The 13763-nt window shown below is 41.1% G+C and overlaps 1 protein-coding gene across 17 annotated transcripts in view; it reads right to left on the minus strand.

The window, feature by feature from the left end:
- Nucleotides 1-13763, minus strand: part of MBNL1 (muscleblind like splicing regulator 1) — a 305447-nt gene that overhangs the window by 63081 nt on the left and 228603 nt on the right. For 13 of the 17 annotated variants that reach the window (XM_038758800.1, XM_038758858.1, XM_038759517.1 and 10 more), the window contains 2 exons: nt 2514-2684; nt 980-1090 (listed from right to left, as the gene is read on the minus strand). In XM_038758800.1, the coding sequence (XP_038614728.1) occupies nt 980-1090; nt 2514-2684 (282 nt within the window). The remainder of the gene's footprint in view (nt 1-979; nt 1091-2513; nt 2685-13763) is intronic. The other 4 variants (XM_038759433.1, XM_038759275.1, XM_038759759.1 and 1 more) reach the window with 1 other exon arrangement.

The raw sequence follows: 13763 nt of genomic DNA on the forward strand, positions 1-13763 counted from the left end.
ACTCAACCCTAGGTGGTGAAGTGGTGAGGACATCCTTAGCACAAGTCTAGGGTCCCACAAAAGTGTATTAGGAACACCCCAGGAGGCTAATTTGGCTCATGCAGGCCTCACAAATGACCTTAGTCCAGCACAGAATACACTGACTCAACCCTAGGTGGTGAAGTGGTGAGGACATCTTTAGCACAGGTCTAGGGTCCCACAAAAGTGTATTAGGAACACCCCAGGAGGCTAATTTGGCTCATGCAGGCCTCACAAATGACCTTAGTCCAGCACAGAATACGCTGACACTGGTATTAACAGGCTGATAGTCTACCGTCAAAGATGCCCATCATATCAATCAGTAAATCACAATTTTGAGTGCTTACCGCATACAGAGCACTGCACTAGGCATTTGGGTGACTACAATATAACAGAGTTAGTAGACACATCCTTACCCAAAATGAGGTTTCACGGAGCCCTACAGTGATTCCCTCCATCCCTATGTGATAATTTGGACTGAATCCTATCCTCTGTTTCATGCAGAGATCTTTATTGAATGAGGAACTGTTCCTTTCTCCCCAGGACAAAACTGGGGGGGGGGGGGGGGGCAGTTGGGGGGATGGGGGGATGGGGGTTGTGTGTGCATGTGTGTGTGCTCTACATAGTTTATCAGTATAAATTACTAAACATCAAGAGACACATCAACATATTGGTACCCACTCTAAGATGCCAATCTGTTAATTGATGCCAGTGGAGGGCCCCTGATCCAAGAAGGCAAAGGAACTTTCCAAGTTCTACTTTGGAGGAACTCCATCTCTCCCTCCTCATTTAGAATTTGGAAGCTACTCACTGTCGTCCCACTGTAGTAAAATGAAATGAGTTTGGGGGTATCAAATTCAATGTATTCTGTGGACTTTTTGAACTGCTACTATTAATTTAAACTTTTAAAGAATGCAGGTTAAAATAAAGAAAAAAGAATGAAAATATAGCATTTTCTCACCTCGACTGTATGGAATTGATCATTGGTATCACTGACGATGTAATATGGAGATCCCTCCCACCTCACCAAGCAATCCCCCCCTCTTTTTTGGAATGATTGATGCAAAAAGTTCTAAGAGAGAATAATAATTGTATTGAGTTCAATAGTCAAAAATCGATGAAAATCATTACTTATCCCCAATCAGTTGATCCATGTGATAGCAAAATCAGCACCTCCCCATATTACGACAAAACAGTTTTAAAGAAGACACTAATAAGCGGGTTGACATTTCAAACTCCACATTTATGCATTTAAAATTAAGTGTTGCCATGTCATCAAATTAAAAGAAAATAATGAATAATCACAGTGCTTTTGGAAACAAGAGCAATGACCTTAAACTTGAAAAGTTTATAGTAGAACATGATTGAGGACTGGATTCTGGTCATGCCTGTGGATTACTTTCCCTAGTAACCAGAAGCAGCATGGCTTAGTGGATGGAGCCCACGCCTGGGTGTCAGAGGACCTGGATTTTAATCCCAGCTTCTCCACATGTTTGCTATGTGACCTTGGGCAAGTCACTTTACTTCTCTGGGTGTCGGTTACTTCATCTGTCAAATGGGGATTAAGACTGTGAGCCCCATGTAGGACAGGGACTGTGTCCAACCTGAATAACTTGTATCTACCCCAGGGCTTAGAACAGTGCTTGGCACACAGTAAGTGCTTAACAAGTACCAGAATTATTACTCTTATCATTATTATTCCACAATCGTTCCCACAACCAAAAAAATCTAGTGTGCTATAAAGTAACGTTTTGCTTCTGGACTCTTAACCCCCACCAGGGTGACAAGGCAAGCTGGCTAGAGCTGGCCAGATTTTTGACAGATTTTCTTCTCTTCACATTTTAAAAGCCCTCAGATTCGCCCACTCTCCTGTTCCTGCCTGCAGAGATATCATATGGATCTCACATATCAAAGTACCACTAAGCAAAGACCTGGGCCAGGTTGCCACGTAGTCTTCTCTAAGAGCAAAGCTGACCAAGAAGTCACATTGCCACCTGAAGGAGAATCCATTTCAGGTAAGAAAAACAAGTAAATTAGAGGCTCCTCGAGGTAGGACGGAGGAGGACTCAAATTCCTCATTTTGTGTCTTATAGCACAGCTTTTTTTTTTTGCTGTACAGCTAAATATGGCACCAGCAATTTCAGGAAACCATGACTACTTTAAAAAGCTGCTTCCCGAAAGGAAAGTCTCTGCCCAGCAGCTGTCTTTCTGCACTGGTGTTGCCCAAAACTCTCCTGATGTTTCAAATTCACAGCAACAACTTATGGGATGAAAGAAACTGTTAGAAAACAGTCACCCGATACAACGTGGCGCTTAACTGTACAGTGGACGGATTCTCACTGGGGTAGGAGCTGTGGCCCAAATTTCTTGGCAACTGTGGGATACCTGATACTTGCTATCTTAGTCCAGGCTGAATCCACTGGCAATATGCTGTCTTACAAGAAGCTTGACCCTGGGTCACAAGGTTGATTAGTGAGAGTTAAAAATCTGCTTACCACAGGTTGTAATGGGGCACCAGGCATCATGGCATTGGCTAGTTGCATCTGCTGGGCCAACATGGCCATGTTCTTCTGCTGAATCAGGTTATTGCGTCCATTTATCTCCAACTGTGTTTTCAAATGTGGGGGAGGATGGAGATATTTGCAGTTCTCTCTTGAACAACGACCCTGAAACACAGAAGGAACAATACTCAGTTGGAAACAAGCAAAAGACTATATTCTGTGGTAACGTTTGCAAATACAGTGGATCGGTAAAGCAGGCCATCTTGACTGTTGTGGTAGCTAGCACAGATGTATCTGTTAATAAAGTCTCATGCTAACAGTGCCCCAGATTGCTATTTTATACCAATGACAGATTCTCGGTCTTTTTTTCCTTTTTTCATGGCATTTGTTATTACTTACTACGTGCCAGGCACTGTTCCAGGCATTGGAGGAGATACAAGCAGATTAGGTTGGACACAGCCTATGTCCCACATGGGGCTCTCAGTCTTAATCTCCATTTGACAGATGAGGTAACCGAGGCCCAGATAAATGAAGTGAATTGCCCAAGGTCACTCAGCAGACAAGTGGGTAAGCTAGGATTAGAACCAGGGCCTTCCAACTCCCAGGCCCATGCCCCATCCACCCAACCAAAAGAAAGAACCCTTAATCACTCATCAGAATGAAGGCAGGTAACATGTCTTCCAACTCTCTCGTACTGTACTCTTTCAAGTGTTTAAGATAGTGCTCTGCACACAGTAAGTGCACAATAAATATCACTGATGATGAGCATCCAAGCTGACTGGAGAACTGAGGCTTTACAATGCTCTTTGAACTAAATGGATCTCTTCAGTCTAACAGAAGATAAAAACTTCCCTTAAAAGTTAATGATATAGCCTTAGTATCATCATTATCAACATCATTGTTATCACTCTAGTGATAACCTAGTAAGGTGCTTGGGAACATACAACAGATGTTAGAGCAATTTAGGGTCTTTGAACAAAGCTCAAAAACTACATTTTATATATCACTGTATTTACCACACTGAAGGCACTGTAAAAGATAATAATAACAAAACACACTAGGTTTTATGGGCCTATGGAACCCTAAGCCCCAAAATGTTTGGGCACACCCTTCCTCTCAATCAATAAATCAATGATTTGTACTTTACAAATACCATAATAATAATAATTATTATTATTACTTTGATGACCTCTGGCAGTACCCTAGATAAACGTAGTGTTCACTTTCTAAACTCCCTACCCGGATATTTCTGCAGCCATCTGAGTTTGACGTGGAAATATTGTACTTCCTGTCCAATCTTGATGTAGTTAATTTACCTTCTTGAAAAAAATACTAGACATTTAGTGGGCTTGCTGAGTAGGGCAGACTTCTAATATTTCTAAATGGAACATCTGCGAGAAAATCCATAGTCATCTAATTAGCTCCCAGGTCACTAGCTATATTGATGTGTAGCCTTCCTACTGCTATCAAGAAGAAAGCCTGAAAATGCACTAAACACTTTGACTTAGTGGAGTTTGTGAACGCAATATCTTATGCTACGTTTTTCAAGACACCCCCCGCAGGCCAGGTCTCACAGAATCAATAAATCAATCAATCATATTTATTGAGTGCTTACTGTGTGTGCACAGCACTGTACTAAGTGCTTGAGAGAGTACAATATAACAGACACACTTCCTGCCCACAACAAGCTTACAGTCAAGAGGGGACTCTAAATAGCCTGCACGGGGACATAAGAACGTCAGTCAATTCAGCAAAATACATCCCACAATAACTCCCACATTTGGAGTTTGCTCCACATTTCCTTCCCCATTTATAATCAGAGTGTCTCCAAATATGCAGTGTTTGGGAAAATGGATGGGTGCTGGATTTTTATCATTCACCAGTTTCCTGTCTCTGCCAATATATCTAATAATTACGCATTACTACCGATTTAAAAAAAAAAAAACCTTTACTTAAACAATGAGCTGTTTTTCTTAAGCCTCCTTTGATTTTTCTGAAAAAAATCAATTTTGTGGAGTTTGACCTCACACTGCAATTTGACTCAGAAACGTACAGTCCTTTGGTTATAAAGTCTGCAAATAACTTCATTTGGATGATCTATTTCTATTTTTTTGAATCAGGATTACAGGGATTTTTCCACCACCTGTCTACACACTTGACAGCTCAACATGCATGAACCTCATTTTCATTACCAACTAATATGCACTATAATAACCTTTGAATAATTCAGTTCTTTTAATAACAAGATTTTTTATACATCAGATTTGAGCTGTGTACTCATAATCCCAAAGTATCCCAATCCACGGTACATCTGTTTATAACTATTAAAAATGTTTCCATGAATAAAACCTAGTTTCCAAGTATAAGGCATGATCCACATTAGATTGCCTTGAATAAGTGATTCATCATCAAAATCTTGACAGTTTTCAATCAGTCTCACTGGAAAAAAAAAAATTTCGGCTACAGGTCCAAGTCATTAACAACTGACAATTTATCATCCAAGTTGAGGATTCTAAACATCATGATCTCTTTGGCCAGGTCCACAAGGTCACCAAAACTTTGATCTCTGAGGACTAGGGGATAAAATATCCCAGGGAAAAATTATTTCACCAAAAAAAAAACCCCATTAGAGGGAATTAGAAGGGAAGTTTGAAGCCAACTACCCTCATCTCACTTTTTTTTCTTTAAATTTATCTACATACTGGTATCATCAGTGTTCTTGGAATCAAGAGATTCCCATGATGTGCAATTGAAGGAATTTCTTCCTCTGAGCACAGAAGAATAATTTCTCCAAGTTATTTTAACCACCCTTAATTGGGGATCCTCTGTCTCATTAGACTATCAAACTGACCTCTTTATCTTTAGGTAGCCCTGAAATGACACCATCACTAACCACTCGAAAGCCCAACCACTGCCTAAAAGAAATGCAAGTTCTTCACTTGTCAGTCGGACGCTCTCTGAATGGTTCACCAGAACTGTAGCAAAGCCCACTCAGATTGCTGGGAAATATAGATTTCACACCATATGGAGGCTCTCCAAGCTCCCTGAATCACTTCCTGGCTTGACGAGCTGGGAGAAAGTATCCTCCAGAAAGATACCCTCATGAAGCATTTCTCCAAAGAGTTCTGAGTCAACTTCAGGAATTACGTTCTTAGAATGGAAGAACAACACTGGAATCTGGGATGGATTGAATTAAAGACATTGTGTGTACCTTTCTCTAGTACAGAACTGTAATTCATTTATTTGTATTAATGTCTATCTCCTCTTCTAGACTGTAAGGTCACTAAGGGCAGGGAATGTGTTTATTATTTTGTACTCTCCCAAGTGCTTAGTACAGTGCTCTGCACACAGTAAGCGCTCAGTAAATATGACTGAATATGAATACTAACTGCTTGGAGTTTCCTTGGAAGAACCAGAATCTCTTTTTTTGATTTGGTTCGTGTTTTTCCTTTTTGTGGAGAAGCAGTGTTGCTTAGTGGATAAAGCATGGAGTTGGGAGGCAGAGTACCTAGGTTCTAATTCTTGGCTCTGCCACTTGCTTGCTGCTGACCCAGGGTATGTCACTTAATTTCTCTGTGCCTCATTGTCCTCAACTGCAAAATGGGGATTCAAAACCTCTTCTGCCTCCTACTTAGCCCGAAAGTCCCATGTAGGACAGGGACTGTATTCAAGCTGATTAACTTGTATCTACTCCAGCACTTTCAACAGTGCCTGACACATAAGTGCTTAACAAGTACCATAAAAAAAAATGACCTGCCATAATGAAATCACAGTAGAACTTTAGTGTCTTTGCGCTGAGAAAACAAGGGAGAAGAGGGGAGGTATACCTTGCCCATCCCCAAGTACCAAAGAGACTTTTCAGCCTATAATAATAACAATAATAACAATAATAATGATTATGTAATAGTATTCTAAGCGCTGGGGTTACAAGGTAGTCAGGTTGTCCCCCGTGGGGCTCACAGTCTTAATCCCCATTTTCCGGATGAGGTAACTGAGGCCCATAGAAGTGAAGTGACTTGGCCAAGGTCACACAGCACACAAGTGGCAGAGCCGGAAACAGAACCCATGATCTTCTGACTTCCAGGCCTGTGCTCTATTCATGCTGCTTTCTCTGTTGCTCTCTTGTTTTGGGCCAGGGGTTCATCCCACAGAACAGCAGTCTTTCCTGTTACTACCTCCTTGAGGAGAAATGGCAGCCTGGTGATGATGACAGTATTAGTTGAGCGCTTACTATGTGCCAAGCACTGTTCCAAGCGCTGGGGTAGATACAAGGTAATCAGGATGTCCCATGTGGGGCTCCCAATCTTAATCCCCATTTTACAAACGAGGTAACTGAGGCACAGAGAAGTTGAGTGACTCACCCAAAGTCATACAGCTGATAAGTGGTGGAGCTGGGATTAGAGCCCACAGGCTCTGACTCCTAAGCCCAGGCTCTTTCCACTAAGCAACACTGCTTCCCTGCTTGTGTGGTAACACATAACCACAGGAAGGATTGTGTTCCCTTTGGGTTTGCCAAGTAGTTCTATTTCCCTTCCTTCATTTTACGGCCTCTCGTCACAACCGTCACCATATTGGAGTGTGGGCAGCCTACCGAAATTCATCATTAGAGCAACAGATGCCTGTGTGGCTCAACTGGGAAAACTGAAGATATAAACAAGTACACGACGCATATACCGTGTCCTAAAATCTTGTGCAGAGTCTCAAACCTACATGAAAAGAGATCATCCAACTATAAAAGAACAGGATTAGCAGACCTGCCTGGTGGACTACAGAATTTACCACAGGTCAAATTGCCATCTCATGTTATCCTGAGAAATTCTAATCGGTGTTCATAATAACACAGTAGAACCAAGAATCTTCTGCAACTTTGACAGCCGGAGATTATCTGGCCTATTGCTCTTGTAGGATACTGTTTTATCTACAAGGCACCAGGATGTGGCAGATTAATCGCAAGCCGACAGCTTAAAGAATGTGGAACATTCACCCTCGATAAGGCATAGAAAAGTATCTTCTTTTCTTTACAGATAATTCTATTATAATGAACTGCAATAGGTAATAATCTGTTCCTTTACTGTCTGTTCTAAATTGCAGACACTAGGACTTATTACTCAGCTACAAAAAGTCCAGTTTAACAAGGACAGGCCCAGATTTTTCTGGGTTGTCCCAGTCAATTTTAGAAAAATATACAAATATCTCGGATTGGTACCATCCTGAATAAATTAGTCAATGTGTCTTCTACAAAGCCCCAACTGCTCTTGCTCACTTCAAATGCTTGGATGTCAAAGTCCAAACTGAAGCATAGTCAGCCCTTCTAAGCAATAGTAATACCAATAGTATTTATTAAGCACTTACTGTGTGTAGAACACAGTACTAAACACTGAGAAAGAATACACAGATCCAGCCCCTGTTTCGGGGCAGGGCAGAAGGGGAAGACTCACAGTCTAAAAGGTTTGGGAAGAGTCTGTGTCCAATGAAAGGGAAGGGAGTTTGAAATAATCATTATGGTACTTGTTAAGCACTTACTATGTGCCAAGCACTTTTCTAACCATGGGGGTAGATGCAAATTAACCAGATTGGACAGGGTCCCTGTTCTGCATGGGGCTCACACTCAATCCCCATTTTACAGATGAGGTAACTGAGGCCCAGAGAAGTTATGTGACATGCCCAGGTGGTGGAGCGGGGATTAGAACCCAGGTCCTTCGGACTCCCAGACCCCCCAAGCTCTATCCCCTAAGCCATGCTGCTTCTTTGAAGCCCCAAGAGAAAAAAAGAGGTAGTGCTTGCGTATTAATTAATTTAGCTCCAAATGTACAGCTCGACTGTGGCCAAGAGAAAAAAACAAATGAAGCAGGTGATTTTAACAAGGTCTCTCAAGAATCACACACTGTGGAATAGATTCCTGCTTTCCATTCCACCTAACGTCTACAAATCCTCCATCCTTTCTGAATACCTTATTTTTCATAAGATTACAGTAATGCTAGAATTTTTAGACTGCTAATACAGAATCTTTTTTGCACATTTTTTAAGACAGAAAATGATCAATTTTCAAAATTCTCCAAACACTATTTTGTGGAAATCTATGTCATTGTTTTGACCTAAAATGTGGCTGATTGTACTAATGTAAATCATCCGGATATTTTCACGCCTCTGCAATGTTCTCTGGTTCAAGTATCCAACTATTTCAGGTGGATGAAGAATTTGACTTGAAATAGCTCTGTCTCTGGCATCAACTATCCAGTTCACTTTCATTTGCAGACTGGGGCTTGTGAGAGAAATTAAAAAGAAGGAGAAAGTTGTGGGATTCGATAGCTGCTCCACAAGTCATTCCATGGTTTAACTACAAACAATTTATTTTCTGGTCATCTTATCAAACTAATGAAGAATTGCTAGTGCAATTTCGCTGATCCATCTGTTCCTTAAGCAACAAATCTTGGGTACAATTTTATTATAAAAGTGTAGAATAGTAGGCTATGCTGCTTTCTACTTTCACAACCTAAAATCAAATACTAACTATGGTGTAAATATTTCACTAATAACCCTGATAAAATAAAATCGTCCCAGAAAACATAATGATTTATGTTGAACCCAAGGCAAAAAAAAAATAGTTTAACCAAAATTGTGAATAGTATTATATTAGAAGGGATTGACCAGACTTAAAAAAATTACAAAAAGGGTATTGAAACCCAAGCATGGTAGAATGACAAAAAAAACTTAGCCAAAGCTAATTTTATAAGGTGAAATAAGTTCTTACTATAGTGCTCTGCACCCAATAAGTGCTCAATAAATATGATAGATTGAAATTATTCAATACTTTTTTGCTCCCTTCTCATCCAATAAAATCAATAACAATGGTAATAATAATATAGAAAATAGCAACAGTAGTTGTGTTTGTTGAAATCAATGATATGAATAAATCATATTACATATTACAAGGTTGGGTTGTCTTATAATAATAGTAATAATAACAATTATGGTATTTGTGAAGCGCTTACTATGTGCTGAGCACTGCTCTAAGCACTGGGGTAGATACACGGTATTCAGGCTGTCCCACATGGGGCTCACAGTCTCAATCCCCAGTTTACAGCTGAGGTAACTGAGGCACAGAGAAGTTAAGTGGCTTGCCCAAGGTCACACAGCAAACAAGTGGCGGAGCCGGGATTAGAACCCACATCCCCTGACTCCCAAGTTCTTGTTCTTTCCACTGAGCCACGCTGCTTGCTTCTCTAATGACAAACGGCTTCAAATGGCCAAAGCGTGGACTGATTCTTGGACAGTTCAAAGGCTAGTTTGGTTACCTTGGGGACACAGGTTTTGATTAGATACCTAAGAAGTTCTGGTCTGGTTCCTAGTATATACTAGGTACACACAGGGTATGCCAAACAGTTATTGACATAATACCAGTAAAAATAGGCAACTATGAAAGACTTAAACCACATCACTACCTACTAGTAGACGCAGCATGGTGTAGCTGACAGAGCACGGGCCTGTGAGTCAGAAAGTCATGGGTTCTAATCCCAGCTCCGCTACATGTGCCGTGGGCAAGTCACTTAAGTTCTCTGTGCCTCAGCAACCTCATCTATAAAATGGGGACTGAGACTGTGAGCCCCATGTGGGACAGGGACTGTGTCCAAGCTAAGAAATTTGTATCTACCCCAGTGTTTAGCACAGTGCCTGGCACACAGCAAACACTTAAATGCCACAATTATTATTATTGTTATTAGTAAGCTTTTTATGTAAAAGTCCACACACAGTTATAATGGGTCAGAAGACGATGTTTCTAGTAAGCACTTTCAAAATGGAAAAAATGTCATTTTTTGCTCTAAGTACACTAAGTATAATCAATCAGTCCTATATTTGAACAATTGCCATATGCAGAGTACTGTCTTAAGTCCTTAGGAAAGTACAACACACTTGGTAAACACATTTCCTGGCCACACTGAGCTTACAGTGTAGGATATAATAATAATAATATTGGTATTTGTTAAGCACTTACTATGTGCCAGGCACTGTACTGAGCACTGGGGTAGATACAAGCAAATTCGGTTGGACACAGTTCCTGCCCCATGTGGGGCTCACAGTCTCAATCCCCATTTTACAGATGAGGTATCTGAGGCCCAGAAAAGTTAAGTGACTTGCCCAAGGTCACACAGCAGACAGATGGCAGAGCCGGGATTATGTATTTGTGTTCATCATTCAGGACCCCTGATCCTGGCCTCCTGAGAACTTTCTCCTTTGGGCAGGAATTCTCCAAAGACTTCAGTAACTTCCTGTCAAGGTTGGAAAAGTATTTCTTCTATTGACTCAAATACTGTCATAAAGCTATGCAGGCAAAACCCACTGGAAGTCTAAACACATCCAGTCAAAAGTTTCTGGAAATGTTCCCCTGTCTCCCAAAATGATTTGGTGGCCTTTGAGGACTTATGAGCAGGTTCATTTTTGTTTTTTAAACTAAAAAACAGCTTAAAGTTACTTTTTTTAAGTCACCCCCTGGTGACTGTCAAATGTGTGACTGTAATCCCCAGGTTTGGGTCTCAATCTACAAGTGGTGTTTTCAATGGCATGCTTAAATTAAATTCATTACAGCAAGACACTGCAACCTCTCAGACTCTCAAAACATGAAAAATATATAAATTGCAATACTGTTGGCTATAAATATAACTGACCAATTTTTCACATTTTGAAAATCTTTTCAAACAGAAACTGTTGTTACTTCCTCTATGGGGTGGGGGCTAAGAGACTCTCAAGTACTTTGGCTGTGGAAAACAAACAGCAAAACTGGAACCGAAACCCAGGATTCCACTGACTCATTTGGTGCTCAAGCCCAATCACTATCCTGCTCCATAAGAGCAATGAACATATTCAATTTCTCTGTCATGCTTCAATGTAATTTTTCTTAAAAATTTTTAAGTTCCCCCAGATTTAGAATAATAATGATGGTATTTGCTAAGCGCTTACTATGTGCCAAGCACTGTTCTAAGTGCTGGGGTAGATACAAGGTCATCAGGTTGTCCCACGAGGGGCTCACAGTTTTCATCCCCATTTTACAGATGAGGGAACTGAGGCAAGAGAAGTTAAGTGACTTGCCCAAGGTCACACAGCTGCCAAGCAGTGGAGCTGGGATTAGAACCCATGATCACTGACTTCCAAGCCCAGGGTCTTTCCACTAAGCCATGCTGCTTCTCTGGATTTTCAAAGGAAATGACACAGGAAAAAAAAGAGGATTTCTAAATAAATATACTTTCTTCCTTGGAAAAAATACAATTTCTGAAATGCATTTTTTTGCCAGTGTGTGAGCCTGCTACTGAGAGAAACCTCTATTAACTACAGATTAAAATGTATATTTTACCCAAAATAACAGGAATGATCCAAAGTTTATATCCCATTATTGCTCTTCATCAACTTTCAAACTGGCTCATAATTTAGGATTTGGGTGAGATTTACCAGTTATCCAAAAAAAAAAAATACCACAACTTCTCACTGGGATACTCCTTGTCATAAAGAATAGTCCCAAACTTAGTGAAGGAATTCTGACATTGCACCCACTGTTGACATTAATGCCTTCCCAAAATATCCTCAATGCTGACGTAACATCACCTGCTGACTCGAACATCAGGATACTATGACTTTACCCCAGCAAACTCGAGTAGTTTTCATTGCACAACTCTCATTAATCATCATGATAACAGCAGTGTTGAAACGCCACACAGTTCGATGAGGGTCATGAGAGCAGTGAGAGTGCTATTAGCCACGTCCGTGGGGCCGTAAATCATACATTCATTCATGGGCATAAGTCTCACCAACATCCTTTTGATTCTAAGTGCCAGACAGCTGACTCCCTTCAGTCCTACCCTCGCCCCCCAAATATGGAGCCTCAGAAGAAGAGGCCTATGGGTGATTTTCCCAAGCACTAACGAACTGGAGTGTGACCACAGAAGGTCCAAGTTGAGGGTGCTAGTACATACCTTACAGGGACTCCAATACCCAACGAACAGTGTGCAAAACAGATTCCTTTGCCTCTAGAGAGGCCCAAGAAGATCCGCTTTATACAGGCTAAAGCGGAGTACTAAAGTCTCTATTGTCATGACTGCTTGAAGTCCTCCAAAAAATAATAGTGGTGAAATTAGGTGTTAAACTTTGTGCCATGTTAACCTTACATCTACAAATATGCTGCAGAAGCAGTGTTTACCTAGTGATGAGAGTAAGGACCTGGGTTCTGATCTCTGCTCTGCCAACTGTTTGCTGGGTAACTTTAGGCAACTCATTTAACTTCTCTATACCTAAGTTACCCTATGTAAAATGTGGACTAAGACTGTGAGCCCCATGTGGGACATGGACTGCGTCCAAACAGATTAGCAGAAGAGAAGATTAGATTAGCAGATTAGAGGAGATTAGATCAGCAGATTAGAGAAGCAGCATGGCTCATACCAGTGCCTGGTAGAGTAAGCAGTGAACACATGTAAAAAAAAAAAAGGCACATTTTGGGCATAAATCGTGTGTTACATGGGGCTCACAGAGAGGTTAAGTGACTTGTCCAAGGTCACAGTGCAGGCTGGTAGCGGTGCTGGAAGTGATAATAATAATAATAATGATACTTGTTAAGCGCTTCTCTGTGCCAAGTATTGTTCATTCATTCATTCAATCATATTTAATGAGCGCTTACTGTGTGCAGAGCACTGTACTAAGCACTTGGGAAGTACAAGTCGGCAACATGTAGAGACGGTCCCTACCCAACAACGGGATCACAGTCTAAGCACTGGCGTAGATGCAAGTTAATCACGTGGGACACAGTCCCTGTCTCACATTGGGCTCACATTCTTGATCCCCATTTTTTACAGATGAGGTAACTGAAGCACAAAGAAGTAAGGTGACTTGCTGAAAGTCGCACAGCAGCCAAGCAGCGAGGCTTAATAGAAAGAGCCCGGGCTTGGGAGTCAGGGGTCGTGCGTTTCTAATCCCAGCTCCGCCATTTACCAGTTGTGTGACTTTGGGCAAGTCACTTAACTTCTCTGTGACTCAGTTATCTCATCTATAAAATGGGAATTAAGACTGTGAGCCCCACGTGGGACAACCTGATCACCTTGTATCTACCACTGCGCTTACAACAGTGCTTTGCACATAGTAAGCACTTAACAAATGCCAGTATTATTATTATTGTTGTTGTTGTTACTCCTTTATTTAGAGGCAAGAAGGACCAGGGAAAACCGACAAAGTTTTCATCTATCCCTCACACCTGTTCTGTGGCCT

Source organism: Tachyglossus aculeatus, chromosome 1, assembly GCF_015852505.1.
Source record: "Tachyglossus aculeatus isolate mTacAcu1 chromosome 1, mTacAcu1.pri, whole genome shotgun sequence".
NCBI classification, from domain to species: Eukaryota; Metazoa; Chordata; class Mammalia; order Monotremata; family Tachyglossidae; genus Tachyglossus; species Tachyglossus aculeatus.